At 35.8% G+C, this 20,876-nt stretch overlaps 2 protein-coding genes across 7 annotated transcripts in view; both read right to left on the reverse strand.

The window, feature by feature from the left end:
• Positions 1–18: 18 nt before the first annotated feature.
• On the reverse strand, positions 19–7,138 carry LOC116777741 (AP-1 complex subunit beta-1). 3 transcript variants are annotated; one of them, XM_061525984.1, is made up of 19 exons: positions 7,006–7,138; positions 6,707–6,893; positions 6,406–6,576; positions 5,875–5,901; positions 4,838–5,035; positions 4,618–4,735; positions 4,202–4,392; positions 3,927–4,109; positions 3,613–3,795; positions 3,107–3,301; positions 2,764–2,856; positions 2,551–2,672; positions 2,281–2,471; positions 2,032–2,123; positions 1,704–1,805; positions 1,451–1,583; positions 1,244–1,361; positions 803–929; positions 19–618 (listed from the first exon to the last, which is right to left on the reverse strand). In XM_061525984.1, exons 2-19 carry the CDS (start codon positions 6,812–6,814, stop codon positions 217–219), a joined length of 2,754 nt encoding a protein of 917 aa, XP_061381968.1. In that variant the 5' UTR covers positions 6,815–6,893; positions 7,006–7,138; the 3' UTR covers positions 19–216. The 3 variants fall into 3 exon arrangements, with proteins under 3 accessions (XP_061381968.1, XP_032527330.2, XP_061381969.1); XM_032671439.2 differs by having other exon boundaries at positions 6,970–7,121; XM_061525985.1 differs by lacking the exon at positions 5,875–5,901 and having other exon boundaries at positions 6,970–7,121.
• Positions 7,139–8,273: 1,135 nt separating this feature from the next.
• LOC116777326 (unconventional myosin-XVIIIa) overlaps positions 8,274–20,876 on the reverse strand; it is a 112,106-nt gene continuing 99,503 nt past the window's right edge. For all 4 annotated transcript variants that reach the window (XM_032670810.2, XM_032670809.2, XM_032670811.2 and 1 more), the window contains 14 exons: positions 19,348–19,491; positions 18,871–19,104; positions 17,549–17,665; positions 17,202–17,363; positions 16,352–16,525; positions 15,673–15,802; positions 14,421–14,568; positions 13,710–13,815; positions 13,212–13,409; positions 12,607–12,816; positions 11,190–11,356; positions 10,567–10,776; positions 9,952–10,059; positions 8,274–9,730 (listed from right to left, as the gene is read on the reverse strand). In XM_032670810.2, the coding sequence (XP_032526701.1) occupies positions 9,646–9,730; positions 9,952–10,059; positions 10,567–10,776; positions 11,190–11,356; positions 12,607–12,816; positions 13,212–13,409; positions 13,710–13,815; positions 14,421–14,568; positions 15,673–15,802; positions 16,352–16,525; positions 17,202–17,363; positions 17,549–17,665; positions 18,871–19,104; positions 19,348–19,491 (2,193 nt within the window). In that variant the 3' untranslated portion in view covers positions 8,274–9,645. The remainder of the gene's footprint in view (positions 9,731–9,951; positions 10,060–10,566; positions 10,777–11,189; positions 11,357–12,606; positions 12,817–13,211; positions 13,410–13,709; positions 13,816–14,420; positions 14,569–15,672; positions 15,803–16,351; positions 16,526–17,201; positions 17,364–17,548; positions 17,666–18,870; positions 19,105–19,347; positions 19,492–20,876) is intronic.

Genomic DNA, 20,876 nt, shown 5'->3' on the forward strand with positions numbered 1-20,876 from the left:
TGAAATGTTAAATAAAAATTTAGTTTAACATAAGTTCATTTATTTAAATAACTTCATAATTATAATATGATTAAGAGCGCTAAACAAAACTCGCAAACAGTAAGCTACGAGGCATTATATATACTTCTAAAGAACGCTCATATAACTAATGGAATTTACAATCATAGTCTTATCATTCATCAACTTGATCACCATATACATATAGAAGTAGTGAGATTACGATTTAATGATGGCTTCGTAAGCTTGGAAAATGCAATTAGCGACCTCTACGGTGCGGGACTTGAGGCTCAGCGTGGCCTCTGGGTTGCCGGGTTGCAGCTTCAGTTCTAGAAGGACCCATATATTGTTTGTCAGTTTGAGGGACTGGTACAACATGTCTTGACCCTCGACGTTCCTCTTAGCGATGGTGAAAACATTGTTGAGGGTCATTTTCTGTGCGATCGAATCGGCGGTGCCAACGACGTTCGTTATGGTGTGCTGGAACTCGTTCGCAGCTGGGATTTCCTTCCAGGTGGTGAGGAACACTCGCTTGTCCAGCTGTCCGTCCTCAGTGAACAGGATGTGAACGGGAATGAGACAGGCGAAGTAAAATACGTCTATATTGTTTTTGACAGCCACCTGTAATCATATTGCTCTTAAATGTATATACTTATATTGATTTCTTTAAATAAGAACTATAGAATCAGCTAAAAAATAGTAAGAGTAACTTGAATGATTACTTTATAATTATTTTTTCGTGCTTATCTTTAGTGTTTAACTGTGAGTGAGTTTATGTTAAGGTGTTGTGTAGATGTTTCTCTACCTGCAGGTTGTTGAGAGGTTCCATACGTTGAACGGGTCCGCCTGTAGCCAGAGGTAGAGGCGCGTCAGCTCGCGCCCCCGCCCCGAGCGCTCCAACAGACAGCGCGCCTCCAGGGTACACGCCGAAACTAAACAGATTATTAATAGAGTATTGGCACAGTTTAAATAATAATTCAACTATTCGTCATTCACTGTCCCGTTATCCCTTATATTGTTTTAACTGAATTACTCTAATGATCAAGACCTACTTGTGTCGGTTTAATTGTCTTTAAAATTTGAAGATCGTATTGTAAAGTATAATTTTTTAAACAAAATCGCAGAAGAATTTGCTTTGGTTATTGAAATTCAGAATGAATAAAATATACCCTATGTATTTTACGTACTATTTTCATATACCTATAATTGTTAATATGTGTTGTATGTGAAATCAGTATTTGGTTACCTATTCTTATTGAGTTGTATGGCGAACCCGCTCATCGCCTGCATGGCTTTGTTAGTGAACGTCATCTCCATGCGAAGCTGACCGTTCTGGCGACTGAATGTACCCCAAATCTCCAGACCTTCATAAGATAACAAATATATTATTAATAATATGAATAAATGTGTTATAGAGATTGTTGAAAATTCTCTTCTTATTGTTTTATAACACCTTTTCCCTTATCAGCCGGCAGCCAACATTGCTTGGGTGGTACGTATGAGGCGGGTGCTGTCGCTCCGAAGATGTCTCCGAGTAAACCGGTCGCGCTACCAGAGACGCTGGCTGTCGGCTCAGGAGCGCCCAGCTATATGACAAACATGTATAAAATCACATATTTCGCCAAAATAGCTTTCAGATGACTCTTATATACATTGAATTAAATTAGATAATAATTAATGAAAATATATATATTTATTATACATACAAGTACGTCCAGCCCTCCAGCCAGTAAGTCGAGTGCTGGCGCGGTCGCCGCTGCAGGCGGGGCCCCGATATCCATAGACAGTAGATCACCGATCAGGGACTCCTGTCAGTATATATTAATTATAGAAGAAGTTTATCAGAAACGAGTTATTATATGCTACGTTGCTCTCTACGTAGTGTACGACGTTATTCAAGCGGCATATGAAGCTAATTTTTAATTTATAAAGTTACAAGTATCTTTAAATCTGTCAATTCGTGTTTAAGTTTTGCATACAAATCAGCCAGATACATTTTTTTCATTATTAATACATATTTCTATATGATTTTACCTGGTTTGGTATAACAGCGGGCGCAGACGCGGGCGCCTCGTCCGCGGTGTGACCGCGAGCTGGTAGACTCTTGCGGACACCAGCGCCGCGACCTGTATAAGAACAAACAAACATACATATATATAAATTATATCATCATTAAAGTCGTGTTACAAATATGATAACATACCAGTATTATTGAGTGAATACAAAATTTGTGGTTTCTATTCGACCGTATATTTTTAATTATTACGTGTACGGTTACGGTACCTTCGACGAATGCCGTAGGTGGTTTGTGGTACACAGACGCCAGCGAGCTTATGTGGCAGATGAGTTCGTCTAGCAAGGTCGGCTCCAAGAGGTCCGTTTCTTCAGAGATCAGAGGCTTATCAGCCAAGACCACCTCCTTAGCCGCAGCCGGATCCGTTGACAGTAGACGCCAGTAGATGAACCCGCGGTCCCTATAACAATAACAAGCACATATAAGCTTACGAGCATAAGCAATACATCACCCGTGTGTGTTAAGTGTGTACTATGTACCTGAGATCTGGATTGTCCGAGTCCTGTGTGGCTAGGCTCAATACATGCTGCACGAGCTCCTGGGTGTCAGCTGGACGCTTCAGGAACAGCTTCACAACAGCTGTTAACAGCTGCAACTGGACCTGTAGAAGATAATTAATGCATTTTCATTTAACATAATTTTCTAAATACATATACATATATATAACATATAGTAGATTTTTTCAACATTACCTGGGCGTTCTCATCGTGAAAACCTTCGAGGAAAGAGTCGAGGAGCTCGTCGGCGTTGTCAATCCTCTCAGCGTACTCGCCCACGATCCAAACCTTTGTTATATAACATTCAGTTAACGTTAAATTATAATAAAACAAATTCTAGCATAACTAAATAATACAAACGCTCGTCTTTAACAAGTTTCAAAATTATGCTATTCAGGTAAAAACACGTATCTAAAACTTTTGTATTATAAGGGACAGATAATTTAGTTGTTGAAGCTGGTGGGACCGTTTTGCATAGTATTTAAATCACGTATTGATATAATTTCGTATATTTTATGTCAACGTATAATCTACTCACCATTGATGCTCTCGCCTCAGGCTCGTCGAGTGTGTCCAAATTCTCACACAACGTACTTATAATGCTCTCGTATTTGTTGGGATATTTACGGAATATGTCCTTTATGACAACGATCGCCTCTTGTACCACGTAGTTCACTTTGGTTTGAATTAACTCCAGTAAGGTTGACACGCAACGCTCCGCTGAAGGCTCCACCTACAATAACGTATTCGTTAACTCACGCAGTCATAATACGAATATCTCAATTACATGCTAAACCAAAACTTACAGTCAGATAAAGCGCTTCGTTAAATATAGATATACATTAATTTAATGGACATAAAAATTTAATATTCCCAAAAAAAAAAACGATCTGGATTTCAAATACAATATCCAAATTTATGTATATTTTACTTTATGAAGCATTTCACATTCTAAACTGATGTTTTGAACATTACATTTGAAATCCAGAGTGTTTTATATCAATAAAATAGTGTCTAAAACTTGTGTTGGTGAGTGTACGTCACCTTAATGGCACACCGTCCTATGGCCCTGACGGCCTTCCTCACGAAATCCACATCCACCTCCGTGGCGTACTCCTTCAGCTCGCCCAGGACCTGCGCGATGTTGGCTTGAGACGCAAGACGTATCATGATGTCCAGCTTTTCCAGTTTCACGTAGATTGGATCGTTGTACTTCACGAAGAATACCTGGGCGGAATTGTTTGTTAGTAGAGTTCAAGGTCATAAGTTGCTTCACACAACTTATTTAGTAGTGGTCATCTCTCTTTCACAGAGAACAAACTTTCAATGTATTAAATATATTATATAAAATATTTCACCTTCATCTCGTGTTTTAATATATCCGGTCTCTTCTGCACCACAAGGTTTATGTTCCGTAGCGCTACGTATTGGACTTCGGGCTCAGCACTCAGTAACGTTACAAGGGGCGGAGCCAGCTTCCTGGACAAAGTGCTCACTAATTCCGTCTCATCTGATAACATCTCCATGAGCTTCATGAGGACCTTTGAATGAAAATAATATGTGAATACAGTGATAAAATATAAAAACGTATAAAAACAACAACGAAGAAGTTTGTATATTAACGTAAGCTTACCTTGACGGCTGACAGAACGACGGCGGCGTTGGCGTGGGCTAGACGCGGTGTTATACGTTCGCATATAGAGTGAGCCTCGCGTGAATCACGAGGGGAGTAGTTCGAAAGAGCGTCCAGTATGAACACCTGACCCCACTCCGTGCACTCGTTCAGGGCTGTCAGCAGCTTGTTAATGGTTGGGGCGTTCATTTCTGGAAATATAGCACATTAGAATATCTACCAATAGACTGGTTGTCGAGTGTCAACCCTATTGCCACCGTCATGTTAAAAAAATACTTGGAATAGGCTTAGAACTCAAAACTGTGTAGCGAAAGCAATGATGATATCCATCTCAGCTTGAGATTCACTACAAATCATATGTAAATGTATATACTGACATTTTATTGACAAAATTGTACCAATATCTTAATTCTCACCTACAAGCGGATGTCCGGATACACTGGCTTCATTAATCTCAGAGAGAGCTGCGACAGCGTTCGCTACAACCATAGGATTTGAGTCACTCAACAGATCCTTTAACTGATCGAGGAAACCCTGTAGATAATATAGAACGTGTAAACTGGTTAAGAAAGGATGACACGAAAAATTCAATTTTAAACTTGTAGACAACGATTCAGTGACGGCAATGTATAATACCTGATCTTCCACCATACTGGGTGATATGTCGTACAGTTTGGCGACGCACACGGCAGCCGTCTTCCTGACATAGGGATCTTCATCCTTGAGACACTTCCGTAAGGGCTCACAGAGGTACTCCGTGATCTTGTCCACTCGGATGCAACCCATGGTCCGTACAGCCAGAGCACGGATCAAAGGATTCGAGTCCTCGCAATCCTGCGTTCACAATGTCTTTTGATTTGTAATAAAACATCCATATCCTTACCGAAGCAATTTGACTATAAGCATATACGGTAGAAACTTGCTAAGTTGTCATGATTTGTCAATATTAGCTGTGGACTATGCAATGCCGAATGATTTATGAACAGTTTGGCATATTTTTTTTCTGTTTGGCAAACTGCCCGATATAGAAGTTTGGCAATTACTATTTGGCATTTACCATGATTCCAAAAAGTACTGCAGAGAGGAAGAACAATTTTCCTAATGACAGAATAATCAAGAAGCTCTACCTTAATGAAAATTAGTTTTAACTATTTGCATAAATCATAGATGCTGAGAATATATTCCGCTGACTTTACATATGTATAAATACACTATATTTTTCAAGCTTTGATATTCATGTGGCGTGGAATTAATGCAGTTGAAGCTCTCTAAGCGATTGTCGTGTATCAAACTCTAATAAAAATAATTAAAATTGACCAAATATGGCTTCGGTGATATAAAATTATGAATAGTAGTGAGGGCGACTACAGTCATTTTTCATATTATGTGATATGCAAGCCGAGGAAATATTTCAACTGCTATTTTAGCAAGGTTCCACAGTATGGTATCATAAAATAGCCAATGTGCTTCTATAAATGGGTCATGACATAACCGATATATATTTATTACTGTAATGTTCATGTAGATTTACACATTCAAACCTTCAATACATGCAAATGTGGATGGGTTGCCGACATGCATGTTTGTTTGTGCTACGTGAGTTATGTAACTAAATGTCATTAAGTAATGTGTAAATCTACAAACAGATGAGTTGATTTGGATCATATGTTTACCTTAACAAGCTGGTATGTTGGTAGATCCTTCCACCCATCATAATATGGTACAGTAGACATTAAAACGATAAAAAAGACAAGTCACACACACACATAGCTAAACTACGTCTTTATTCGTCTCATATATAATTAATTTAGTCATGTAATAGCTTTATAATATAAATATAACCATGATTTGGTATTCCTGTGTCCGCAGGCAATCAAATTAATTCCAAAGACATTCCAATGATTTGTAACATTTATTTTACATAAACTTATGTTACAATTAACTTAAAATTTATCATATATATACATATCGTATTCCAGAGACTAATCATTAGATCCGTTTTAATAAACATAAAAATTTCCACCTATGCAGTTCTTGTTAAGAAAACAATAATCTTATAATAACTCATCCAATTTACCAGTTCAGTGAATGGCGAACTGTTTCATTCTATTAGTCCACAACATGCATATTGCTAGAAAGCTGAACCAAGTTTCAAGATACCTTAATCAAATTCAATATGGACACCGTCAAAGACGCAATCATACCTTGACAAATGTGTTAACAGCCATGATAGCCATATCCGGCTGGGACTTGGCGTAGTTCATGAGGTACAAGTATACCAGCTTCTTGAGTTCCAAGTTGTCGGTTTGCATGCAATTAACAACATCAGGGAATAGAGCTGACACATCTTTGCCCACGGTCATGGAAGCTATCACCTAAAATTTTTATATCAATTACCCCCTTCTGTTTCACCATTCTTAATTCGATAATCTATACATGAAATGTAAAATGAAAATTTCTTTTGAACGCCGTCACTAGTAAGTAAACTTTTTATGATTTCTTTACCTTTTTAACAGCTTCCTTCTTCTTTTCTTTCTTATCGCTATTCAGCTCCGACTTGAGCTCGAATATTTCGCCTTTCTTTGTAGTTGTGAAGTATTTTGAATCAGTCATTTTGTTGGCTTCTTTAAAAGATGAAAACCAACTTAACCGGCCGCTTAATCTTTATTTTATAACTTCTTTTCACCTTGCCCTAAGAAAATCAATAACTTAACAATTTCTTGTTTTTCATAATTGTACACTTAGTTTTATAAAGATGAAGGAATTACTTAAGAAAAGATGTGATATAGTGAAAGATTACTAACAAATTTTGTTTAAAAATCCAATACTTTTACAGAAACTCTTGAAAATTTCTCTAAGTAGTTTTAACAGCCTTCAAGGGGCGTATAGTATTTTTTAGTCTATGATTAATCGTTCTGGTAGACATGGCATGCACAGTTTATATAATAGTTTTGAAGTCTTCTGTATTGTAAGCATCAAAAATACTTAAAACTGAAAATAAAATGTACCAATTTAGATTTGTTTTTATTGTTATAACTTTTTTAATGTAAGACAATTTTTCGGCTCCAAAGAAAACTCGGTAATGATTTCTAAACAGCGACAAAACAAAAACTAATTGTTTAAATTGAAGATTTCCAGTTAAAATAATGCATTTTAATCCAATAATTTTACTCTTAGCCATGTAAATGAGTTTATATGAATGATGAATCTATATCTTATTTAAAATCCAATACCAAGAAAAAAAAATACGTTCCTCTATCTTTCATAAGAGGGGATTTAATTAGCGCAAAAGTTTTTCTCTTTACTTTGTCACAAGAGCTTGGTTTTTTTTTTAATATAGATAAAAAATCAATGATTTTTGCAATTCTTTGCTCATTGGAAATGCACTAAATTAAAATACCAACCAAGAGCAGGCAATAGCAAGTACAAACCCTGAATTGTGATTATAAAATGTATATGAAAGAAAACCATAGTAGTATTTTGAAATGTGGTTAATCTTTTTTTCGGAAATTGTTTTGTATATACGTCCTATGTGGTATTAGTACTTCACGATTAAACTTAATCCATTTGTTGTTTTAGGCTAGAAAATATATTCATAAAATTTGTTTATTTTTCACGTCCAATGTTACTTGTTAAGTTTAATTAAGATTCACATAAGGTAGTTTAGTCGGTAGAATTATATCACAGTTTAGGTTTGGGTTTAGTTATACCATCAGTGAAAATGGTGTTTCAACTATTAATGTTTTATTGTCACTCTTTTTCATTCATAATTCTTTGCACATGATAATAACAACCTGGATATATGATTAAACAATTAGAAACTATAGGTGTTCTGAGGGTGAAAGTGTAGGAAGCGAAATAATATTTTTAGCAAAATCTTCTGGTTAGATACTTAAATTAATTATTATTACGAACGTGGTTATTATAATTTTTTTAACTATTTCATGATTATAACAATGAATAATTGGTGTTCGTTTAGACGAAACATATCTGACAGGGCAAAATATACCTACCCCGTCAGATATGTTTAAACCCGTACCACTCACAAACTTACATATAAATTCAAACAGCATTATATTCGTAGTTACTTTATTAAATATTTAATTTTACAACCAATATCGAACGCAGTAACATCTCATTACATATTATCATTACAAGTAATATATTAATTGTTAATATAAATTTATACTTGGTTACAGACACAATATCTAAAGAGTATACAGAAAAAAAATTTTTTTTTTTTTTGTATGTGATAAAATATACGATCACGATACATTAATAAAAATGGACTACATTCCGCTAAATATTAAAATTACATTAGAACAAACCATTCAATATCGCTGATTATAATCTAACAGATATGTTTGTTCGTCTATAGAGCAACATATTAATTGTAACAAATAAATCATATAACAGTCTGCTCACACAAATTTTACAAATTAAATAATAAAAATGTATATGCAATCTATTTATTTACATTTAATTAACTAAATAACAATCAACCTAATAATAAAAAAATTGTTTATCTTATTTCATCTAAATACTGACTCGCTGGCTGATAGCCCAGCGCTGTTACAACTATACACTGAAATTACATATAAATTAAAAAATAAATTAAATCAGGCCATTTATAATGAAAGCGGTTTGAGAAGCCAAGTTCATTTAAAAAAAAAATGGGATATTATATTTTGGAATGCATACACTTCACAAATATATCGATAACTTGGCAACACTACATGTGTCAAAATGTCGATAGCAAACACACGAAGAACATTAAGTCAAACACTACAAATAGAAATAGAATAGGTAAATTTATAGAATCGCCTATTGTATATATTAAATATTGAGCAGATTATTATAGTCAAAAGTTAAATTGATTTCTAGAAGCGGTCTATATTTTAAGAAAATTTTAAAATTTGTATGTGTTTGTTTATCGTTAAAATCATTTGATTGTGATTTTAGTTTAAGGTAATGTCTACTACAAGTCTACTTTTAATGATTTTCCTATCATACAATGTTAAATACATGCATAGTTTATCTATTCATACAATAATTTCGTCGAATCTAAATATCCATATATGATACCGATCGCTGTTATCATTCGTAAGACCGTTAGCACTTGTTGCAAGTCATACATAAAACAATATGCTGTCGACTCGATCGATAACTCGTAAGCCATAAGCACAACACTACACCGACTATATACGTCAAAACACATTACTAAGGTCATTACATGAAACGACACACAACAGCAGTGGTGACAAGCAACTTTAAACTTTATCGCTAGCATGTAAGGTGGTAAATTAAAATAGAGTCTGTTGACTTCCGTTCCGTTCCATCTACTCAATAACCCTATGTGTGTTGTGCGAGCGCTGCCTAGTACACAATGCTGTACAGAGCAGCGGCAGCGCGCCCGCGAGCAGTCCGCCCGCGGCGGCCGGCTGTTATGCGAACGATTCCTTCGTTGGACTCAACTTAGTGCTAGAACCGACGCTCGACCTGCTCTGACGTCCTTCCGGGCTTTGGGATCTGGAAATTATTTATTAATATTATCACTGCTGGACAGAGGCCTGGTACTCAAGTATATTGTACTATCAACATAATAACTGATCTTCAAGATCAATGTACAACGTACATATAAATACAATATTTTTGATACGATCATTCTAAACTAAGTCCGAGCTTGCCGTTACATGAACTGCTATGGTTTTGTTGCTGTATGTTTAATTAGATTAATAATTCCAAGTTACTTCTGTGAGTCTAGATGAAGACTGGCACGCGAAGGCACTGACGGGCTCAGCTTGTGGTTGGCGAGGAACGTCCCTATCGATTCATCAGAACTGTAACTGTCGTTGTCGCTGAAATATAAAAAAATATATATAATAAAAATTGCATTGACCATAGTTAGTATGTAAAAAACATTGCATAATTTCACTATATTATAGTGTGACCAACAAATGTAAAGCGACTTAGTGAAATAGTAAATTTTAAATATAACGAAGTAGTATATATCTTTGGAGTCGGTTTGATCTGATGTAACTAATATTCAAATGAGCGGCTCTTATTTGAAGCTATACAATATACATGTAGTTCCATCTTTTTCTGACATGCGTTTGTAATATAGTTGATGTTCTAAAATAGTTCATTAGACTCGGAAAAAAACGACTTTAAATATTGTGGACCGCGTTTTGATCGGGACTGCAGCAAATGCTTCTCCTAGTATAGAGAGTAAAGTTACTTCAATGTAACAGAAGATGGGATAAAATCTTCTGGGGGTTATCATTAACTAGCAAGCAAACGAACAACTTTACAGTGATTTTTAATGTAAGGATATCATATCACGTGATCACGTCATATCCTGTCACCTGTCAGTGTCCCTGGAGTCCCCGGGGCTGGAGAGATCCCCCGCGATGGCTTCCTGTAAGGCTGCCGCACGACGTGCCGCCAGGCGAGCCTCGTCCCGGGCGGCGGAGGCCTCCGCTGCTGCGGCCGCTGCTGCCGCCTCTGCCGTGCTCTTAGCCCGCGACACCTCGCTCAGCTTAGACGACAGAGCTGCGTTCTCTTCCTTCAATTCCCTGGACATTAAAAAAATATATTTTTTTACTACAAACAAGATGACAATGGATAGATTTGGTTTAATATATTTTCTATTCTATATTGCAACGAAAGTAAATTTTCGTCTAGCAAGACTTCTTATAGATAAGCCGCTTGTGTAATTTTAGTATGCTTGGCCAAATATTTAAAATACTGACTATATTTAACACTATGTTACAGTGAGCTACATAATTTCATTTAAATTTTATTACGCAATATATATATAAATGGAATATTAAAAACTTTACTGGAAGCAGGGCTCTGTTTAGCTACTTCCGTTACATGTTTACGAGGGTATCGTTTTATTTCCCATCAAGTTCGCGGGTTCGAATCTCGTTCAGGACTTTTGTTTTTCACATATTTATATTATATTTTCTATAACTAACTAACTAACCTCAGTTGTCTTGTAAGTTTTCTAACTTCCTCCGCGGCCTGGTGATCTTTGGCGCGTGCTGCGCTAAGTTCACTGGCGAGTTGTTCGTGAGAGTCCCTCAGTCTAGCCAACTGTCCCTCAAGACGGGCCCGGGACGTCGCTTCTAACTCCAGACTCGATTCCAATTCCTACAAACAAGAGAATATAATAAAAAACAATAATATAACTCTGTATATAGAAAAGTCATTGTATCTCGTAGAATTCTATTACAAACAAAATAAACTAAAACACACACAATAACATAACAACAGCTGATGTTAAATATTAATTTAATACACTTATATCTGGCCATTAATAATATTACAAGAAAAAAAAACTGTCACTTTTGGATTTTTAATCTGTTAAATCATTGTTTTCTCATTTTCGCGCTAAAACGGATTTGGGTGATAAAAAAAATTGAATCACTGTAATTGCTTTACGTAACCTTGGTATGACGCCAAATACAACTTTTGAAATTCTGCGTAAGCTTGGTATCCTTTAAATAAATGTGTTTGAGATATTGTTAAGTACATCGAAACCCTCCGTTTGTGGCAGAAACGAAAATGTGGCCTACGTAATTTTAAAATTTCGATTAACACATTAAGGGAAAGTATTTTAAAGGTGAAATAACTTGCAGGTTACAAGAGATACTGTGTGCTCAGTGAAATGATCCCACTTGTTCAGAAAAATTCGAAATTGAACTCTATTCACACATGATATAAATTCTAATATTTATCGATCGCAGAGATAAATCCCCAAACAAATTACGAGTACACATACGTACTGTCACTTATAGGTTAAAGGAGTATTGTGATATTTGTTCTACGCAATAGATTTTTCTACCTTTTCAATCTACAGCGAAAATGTATTATTACAATGATGAGGTGGCCATATAAAGCCGCTAGTAATGACTACATTACATAGATTTACTCAATTGCTACTTATTTTGCATTATATTGCCGCGTCGGCTGAATAAGCGGCTAAGCGAATAATATATATTCTCGACATTGTGGCGACAGCGCCATCTTGTAACGAGTGGACGAAAGTATTAGCTATACGTTAACTAAAACATTCCTGTTGTTACTGTTTGCACACAAGTAGAAATATGAACGAAAATGTTTTTGAATATTGTAGTAATCGGATTGTTGTGAATGAAAGGGCTGCTAGGTAGGTTTTGAGTCAGTCTATATACAAGCCATATCATCTACTATCCAAATAAAGTAGATATTTCTGTTGAATACCGTGTTTATTTTGCTAATCAAAACCCTGGCACGTGACAATATGGTAGTTTTAGTTATATGCACGGACACATACAGAGATACATACATCTAAGTCCGTTTTTTTATGAATCGTTTCGATGGATGATAAATACATGATTACATAACATAAGATGCAGTACCTTATTCCTGAGTTCGAGTCGTCTGCCGGCTTCGTGTTGTTCGTGTGTGTGACCGGCCTCAGCGTGTGCTAGTCTAGTGGTCATCTCAGTGAGTTTCTCTCGCGCCTGACGTGCCTCTTCAGCCGCAGCCTCCGCTCGGGACTCAGCCTCGCGGGCGGCTGCCTGAGCGGCGCACAGCGCGCTCGTACTCGCCCGATACTTCTTCAGCAGCTATATTATATATAACAACATTAAGTTTACCAATTTTCTTGAGATATGTATTATATATATTTTAAAACGAGATCAGAAGAATCTTTTAAAGGATTAACTACAGTAAAAACCAAATTTTAATTAATATTGACAGTTACAACAGACGACACAGTCGGCTTGGATAGTAATCTTAGTACATCATTTGTGTGTTTAAATGTTTGTTTGACTGTACTGATCTTAACAAAGAGAAATAGCACGCATAAAACCCTTCGTACATAACAGGAGAAATCATTGATTTAGTATTAATCTAAGAATCTCAATTAGTATTTTAATTGAGAAAAGTCAATGTCATACACGTATAGTGATTCTGCGATGTATCTCAGGATATATCTTATGGCTTGTATGTATGTGTTTACCTCGGCGGCTTCCTCCTCAGCGTCGTCTAGGGCTGCGCGTGCGGCAGCGGCGTCCCTCGTGGCGGCATGCGCTCTCTCCACGGCCTCGTTCCGGGCGCGCGCGGTCTCCTCTAGGGCTGCGGTCGCCTCGCTCGCCTCACTCTCAGCTGTCGAGCGTGCCTTGTTAGCAGCGCGCAGCGACAACTCCAAGTCTTCCACCTGGACAATAAATATTGATGATCTCAAACAAATGACACGCAATGAAACAACAACCTTGTGCAGCTATGATAAGACTCATATTTGTATATCAGTATTATAAATTTTACTGTTGAATAATACGAAACTAAATTATATAAAATTTACAAAATCAATGTTTAGTAAAATTGATTCAAAATTAAAGAGAAAATGGGTAATTAAAATTTCATCGACTCAAGCTATCTAGATTCGAACCAGCGATCTATGTTATATAGATGTCCAATCATGAAATGATCTTATTAGTAAAGTTACATTAAAACCGACCTGGTTTTTCAAATGTCTTATCTGAGTCTTCCCTCCACCTTCCTTTTCCTTCTGTTCCAACATCGTCTGAGCGTCTCGCAGCAGGGCGCGGTAACGTTTCACATCCCTGTAAGTATATTATTAAACTATTTAATAGGAGAATAAATAAAATTATTCTTATATAAAATCTTTCGTCGCCGCTATCGAAGTTGATAGTTGCATTAATATCTGCGGAACTGTAAAAACTCAAGCCATTAGCCAGCCTTCCTATGAGGACACTATTCCACGTATATTCAGGCCAAAAAGTGTTAAAAAAGCGAAGTTGTTCTAATATTTTTTTGACTTCGATAATTTCAGAAGACACTTGTTCATTGCGAAAAATTTTCGCAGTATTAGAAAGACAATTCATTTGGGAAGGCTATAGGCTATAAGACCAGCAGAAGACTCAAAGGAAACTGTACTAAAATGGGCTAAAGTGGTTCCTTTTGAGAACTGCAGTTGTGAGAGTTTAAACAAAAGCAGCTAGCACACTGAAAATACTTTAATGAGTCTTAATCAGCTCAGCTAGATAATACAAATATTTTTACATTTTCCATCACAACAAAGTTGCGTGCAAAATTACTAACTTTTGCACTCAACTTTGTTCATCACTAGATGTATATGAGTATCATACGAGTAACATGTTCCATATATCACATAGATATAACCGTATACAATAAATTGGTTCCGTACCTCTTAAGTCTAATGACCAGCTGTCCCTGTTCGTGTGTCTCCTGGCGAGCGGCTTCCTCCAGCGCTGCCAGCCGTCTCTCCAGCTCGTGTCGCTCGCGGAGGAGCAGCGACCGCTCTGAATGCTCGCTCTCCAGCTGACTCTCCAGCACTATAACACAAACATTATATTAAGTATAGCTATTAAGTAGACATAAAAAAAGTCATTTATTTCAAATACACAAACAAACAAACCCACTGTATCGGGACAGGTATAAAATATATATGTATATAATTAAACATTAAAAAATCCTTTATGTCAAATATCTACAAGCGCACTGTAATTCAATGATAAGGTTCTAATTACATATATAGATCGGTGGAATATCGTCTTTAATAAAATTTGCTTGTCTTTGCTGCGGTTTTTGTCTTATATCTTCATATTAAATAGAGATGGTTGTGGTTTATATAGTATTAGATATATTTTTTTAAACCATATTGTTTTGCAAATTATATCGTCTATTAAATATTTCATAATCCATATTTATAAGAAAATGCAAAAATTAAGGCGATTGGAGGAAAAATATCGAAATTGTATGTAAAATTATTGATGACGTCAGAAACCACACACACATGCAAACACGACAGCACACACACTCAAAAACATGCGGCCCTGTAGTAAATGGAATCAATACTAAATGAAATTTCGCTATACACAAACACACAGAATGACGCGCAGTAATATGTAGTAATAAGATAGAATAATAACACAATCGCAATGCATATGGTACATATATTAGTATAGCTCGCACACTTGCAGAAGTAAGCAGTCAAATAACACAAAATACGTAGATTCCATAGATTTTGGTAAAATCGCATTGCACACACACACACATACACATACACATATATATTAGTAACAGGATAATAAATTTGCACAGACCCTTCATTAAAAATCGCAAAACATGTATTTTAACACATTGGTTATAATGAAGTATGTATGTATGTTAGAAATTCTTCTTTTTTATTTGAAAAATATTAGTTTGAATTAAGACAGTTAGTTTTATTTTAGGCTTAGAGAATAACACAACAACATATAATTTTCGACAAAATCGCGGAATAACGAGGATATGTAAACTTAAACATGCACAGGAAAAGAAATCAAATGCACAACTGTAGTTAATATTTGTGTTAACACACATGCACGCACACATACGAAATACTGTACGCACACACATATAATGATATGAATGAATGAATGAATGTATACACTCACTTTTAAGTTTCTTAGATGCGTTCGCTCTAGTTTCTTCCATCTCGTCGTCTCTAGCGGCAGCTTCCAGACGAGCCTCCTTCCGTTGCTGCTCCAAAAGCATCTCCAGGCGAAGCTTAGAACTCTCCAATAACTATAAAATGAAACATGACATACAAATCGTTATTTTTTTTATATTAATGTAATATATTAACATCGAGATATTTAGTTTTGGTCACAAAGTCAGCGTCTCTAACATCTATACTAGTTTTATGGGGTTCGATTACAATAACACCTTATATTTAATATACGCTCTTAAACATTAACATATAGTAAAGATGTAATGTGATTTTTTTCAGCAAGCATTTACAGTTGTATTTTGAGATAATTCAATTAGTAATTAGGAACAGTTGAACAATTTTCACAAAACTAACCTCTTCGTACTACAAGCAGCGGAGTAGAGTTTGTCTTAAAAATCTTATATTCGGAGCTAGTTAGTGATCAGAAAAAGGTTATTTTATTGCACTCGTAATAATAATAGCGACTGGTTGAGCTATAATCTCAATCAGTTGTTATTATATTGCTGTTAAAAACCGGTTCGCACCGGATTGAACCGGGTTAAAGGGGATGAACAATTTTTAAATAACTTTTGAACATCTCGCTTTTTTTTAAAGCTCAAGCTGTATCTATTTCAATGTTTTACCTGTATCTGTCCGGCCAGCTCGTCCAGCTCCTCCTCCTGGTCTCTCACTCGTCTCTCCAGCTCGCCGCGTGTTCTCCTGAGAGCGGCCACCTCGTCCCCTCCTCCCCTCTCCTCCAACTCCCTCGCCGCTGACAGAAGACGCTCCTCCTTAAGTTCCACCTCCATGCGAGCCTCCTGTTTATATAGATCATTTGAATAACATGACATATAATACTTGGAAAAGTTTGAATTTCATCTCAACAATATAGGCATATGTTTGAGTGAAGCGAGAAGAACGCTATACTGGCGACTCAGGTCATTCACGAATTGAGATGATCTCGGCAACCCAATGTCCGATAGAGTCGAGGCATTTTTGTTCGATAGCCCAGTTGTCTGGGGTGGTTTTTATAAAAATAAATTTACATCCGACCACCAATTTCAATTCAAAACGGTTCGATACCCGATAGTTAAGGTCTCTTCACTCAACTTTCACCGAGGGCTTATGCGAAGAGTAATGAGAAGGTGCATCTCCTAGTTTAAAGATGATTATGTCTAACTAGTCGTCGAAAGGAATCTAAAATAGTTTATGGGAGACAAAATACTAAATTAACGAACTAATTATTATTTAGTATATTATATATTTAATAAGAATTGCAATTTTTAAGTATTTAATATTTTCAATAACTTCTGTTAATGTCTTTTTGTTCTGGTCTTTTTATAAATGAAGACGTATTTTATTTACAGAGAGAAGCTTTCCATAATTAACTTTCAAATATGTCTATCAGAAATCACTAACAGTATAACAGCTATGGAAACCCTAGTTATAACTAACTAACTGACTGTAATACTCCATATAAATTCCATAACTCACTGATAGACTCTGTTCCAGTGCGTATTTCTCCGCGTGTGCCTGATCTCTCTCCCGGGAGAGTCTCTCCTTGGCCGCTCTCTCTCTCTTCAACTCCTCCTGGGCACTGTGGAGCTCCGCGTCAAACTTCCGCTGACGTTTCTCCAGGAGATTGTTACGACACGTCTGTTGGATAACATTTTGTATTAGTTCATATATCAATATACGTACTCATATAGCCGAATAAATGTGTTTTCACTCTACATAGCTGGAGACATCTATTTGAAAGCCTGTCAATAGTCATTGGCCAAGACAACAAACATTCATAGAAGTATCAAAGATTGTAGTATTTTGTATATGTATTGATTTACTTGTTCGTCAAGCAATGATCTCAGATCAGCCATATCGTTGGTGAGCTTTTGCAGTTTGCGTTTCCATTGTGCAGCGACCGCACGCTGTTCCTCGACCTCCTCGTAGGCATCTTGAACCTTAAAACAAGTGTGTTTAAAATTTAAAATACAATGACAGACGTGTATACGTAATACAATTAACACTGTTTTAATCGCAAGGAACATACTTCAGTTATAATCAAAATTTACATGAGAAAGATTTTAAGCTATTATCAAAATCGTTCCCGAATATTCTAGACAAATACCTATGTATTTACACAATCGCACTGCGTTCCTTCAGTTAATTAACAAATATGAAAGAAATCATTCGTATAAAAACAAAAAAAGCAGATATATTATGTATGATTAATCGCTTTGAACTGAGATAAAGTCACGCCATATATCAAAAGATGCTGACAAAAAATAAGTCTTCAGAAGCGACGAAAAATATATAGAAACTTAAAGAATTAAAGTCACAAATAAAACCTATTTGGTGTGATATAAGATTAAAAAAATAGACATTTAAATAAAGAATTTAATTTTTTTTCCAAGCAGAACATTAAATGTATTAGAAATCTAACAATAATTATGAGTATTAAATATGTTACACAATAAGGGTCTTCAGATATGTATGAAGACGTATAAAACTGTTTAAATCGGCCGTCATTATCGGTGGCCAGCAATCTGGAGAGTCGCCAAGATTTGGAAACAATTGATTTCTTAAAAAAAAACAAGTCCCAACAGATATTAACTTTAGTACACTGACCTCAGGCTCGTCTACCATCACTTGTAACGAATACTGAATAGATATATGTTTTTTGGAGACCGAATAAATCGCACGCGTTATCACTTGGACGAATTTCTATGACGCTATCAGCATCACAGAGCGATCAAGGATGATCGCTGATAACTGGGCCGAGAGATAAAACATGATTACTACAGTTACTTGAGCAAGGACTGAACGGTAGAATTAATTTATATTCCCGACATTATTAAAGAATTATTAAGTCAAAAATTATTCGTGTAAAGGATTTTGGTACCATAAAAGTTAACGTTTAAACGGATACATCGATTTCGATGAAACTTTTCAGTTTACATACATTCGAATATATTAAAGTTTAAAGAAAAAATATAGTGAATTGTCAGCTGTATGGACGCTCGTACAAAATCGCTTTGCTTAGAAGACATTAGTTTCGAACATTATTCATTACTATTATTAAAGAAACACATTTAGATGAACAAGTCGCAAGAGCTTGAGAACCTGAGCACGTTTTTGCAGCTGCACGTATCTTTTCAGAACCCACCTTCTTTTCCAGCTGTTTCTTGACCGTCACCAGCTGTTCCAGGTCGTCCTCGTGCTGTCTCCTCAGCTGGGCTCTGAGCAGCTGCAGCTCTCTGTGTGCCCTCTCGAACCGCCTCTTGTACTTATCGCCGCTGGCACTTCCGTCCGCTTCCGAACCCTCGGAGTCTGACGGCTCAGCGTTACCATTCTCCGCAGATCTCCAATGAAGGAGTTCCAGCTCCAAGCGTTCGGATGCCTTTAAAGAACATATCGATTAGCCGAAAATGTACATCTCTGTATTCAAGACTTTTAACTTTAGTACTGACTATTTCAGTACTAGATCTGAATGTAATTCGTATCTAATAATCCAAGAAATGCTCTGATTACAGTTGATTCTAGTAAGATGTTTTTTGTCAAATAAATAAAATATAAGAAGAATGATCTTATTTTACCATACGACGTATAATAAACATATTTAGTTATTATATATCTATGTAACCTGTTGTAAACGTTGGTTGTTAGCCAGCAATTCTCTATTGTCTCTCTCAATCCGGAGTCTCTCCGCAGCCTCTGCATCAGCTCGTTCGGTCGCTAGAGCTGCTGCCGCACGCTCATCGGACAACTCACCGCCAACCTCTGATAACTGTAAACAATATATACATATATAGAAAATTTAATTATAAACAAGCATAACATCAATATTTACATAAAAATCGATACTAAGTATTCCAAACGAAATAAAATCCGTTTGTACATCTCTAACCTACAATCACCATTTTAAAAGACGTAATTCTTTTTAGTGAGGAATGTAAATAATATTTTCTATGATAAAATACTTTTTCAATGTGATAACGTTAGATGTACTATATTTATAAATATACCAAGTAAAAGAAGATAGGAATTCAACTAGATCAATTAACAAATCGTTAATAAAGATATTTTGAAAGGTAAATAATTCCATATCGTTGCCAAACAAGTTTCATCCGTCTATTTAGTTATACGAAACATTGTATGTCATTCATCAAACGTTTATATATATGATGTCTAAGACTTTCGCGAGTATTGATTTAAATCAAACCAATCTTTTCAGATATACAGCGCGTTTTAATTTTTTTTAACCTACATAATCCCGACGTATCGGTTCCTTTACAGCAGCCGTGAACAAGTTCAGACGAGATCAAAATCTCATTCGTTAGGAGTGTTTATGTAGAAAATATATGCTTCGGTTATATATATATATGAATCAATGATGATACTTTAAGTAAGCGTTGAAAAAAAATTTACACTTCCCCATCATTCACAACCGAAAATTATCTGTACGGTTATCTTATCTCTTACTCCGAGTTAATACCCATTGTAAATTCGGATTTGTATGTTAGGAGATAATATATGTCATTTCGAACGAGCTTCTGTGAACTAATCAGCTGCTAGTTAATATGGTACATGAAACGAATTCATATATTTTATATGAATCAGGTCAGAGGCATTAAACACAATTATAAAGTAGGGCGAGGTGAAACGTCAATAATTATTACCCAGATTTCATGTCCACGAGACGTTTCAGGATATTTTATACACTCGGTTACCAAAACTTGACAGACGGACAGTTTTCACTAAACTTAACAATCCGTCGTTTTAATTGTATATTTAAAAACCTATAAGATCATAATATTCACAGCGCAATTATATTAAGATGGCATATTGTTGAAATAAATTCAATATCATTTAATGCTTTATGAATGTTGTCATAACTAAGGAGCTATAATTTATATATGTAAGCTATTTTAAATATTTGCTGCATCCCAATGCGTAAAACATTACTTGCCAAGCGCATACGGAAATTCCCGACAGTCCGAACCTATACAAACATAATACTGTTACGATTTCATAACAGCAAAGAAAATAGAAACTTCCGTGTCACGGTGAACGACAATGTCAACTAACGGCTGACGATGATAGACGTCTAAAAAAAACATACGCATTAGTTAAAGTTATCGTAAGAAATCAACAATGAAAAATATATTTTTT

Source organism: Danaus plexippus, chromosome Z, assembly GCF_018135715.1.
Source record: "Danaus plexippus chromosome Z, MEX_DaPlex, whole genome shotgun sequence".
NCBI classification, from domain to species: Eukaryota; Metazoa; Arthropoda; class Insecta; order Lepidoptera; family Nymphalidae; genus Danaus; species Danaus plexippus.

Excerpts from the sequence above, each read along its gene's own strand:
- LOC116777741 (XM_061525984.1), bottom strand. The coding sequence starts at position 6,814 with ATGACTGATTCAAAATACTTCACAACTACAAAGAAAGGCGAAATATTC. Across the intron at positions 2,673-2,763 it reads TTCACGATGAGAACGCCCAG|GTCCAGTTGCAGCTGTTAAC; the intron begins GTAATGTTGAAA and ends TATCTTCTACAG. Across the intron at positions 1,362-1,450 it reads GCCGGCTGATAAGGGAAAAG|GTCTGGAGATTTGGGGTACA; the intron begins GTGTTATAAAAC and ends TATCTTATGAAG.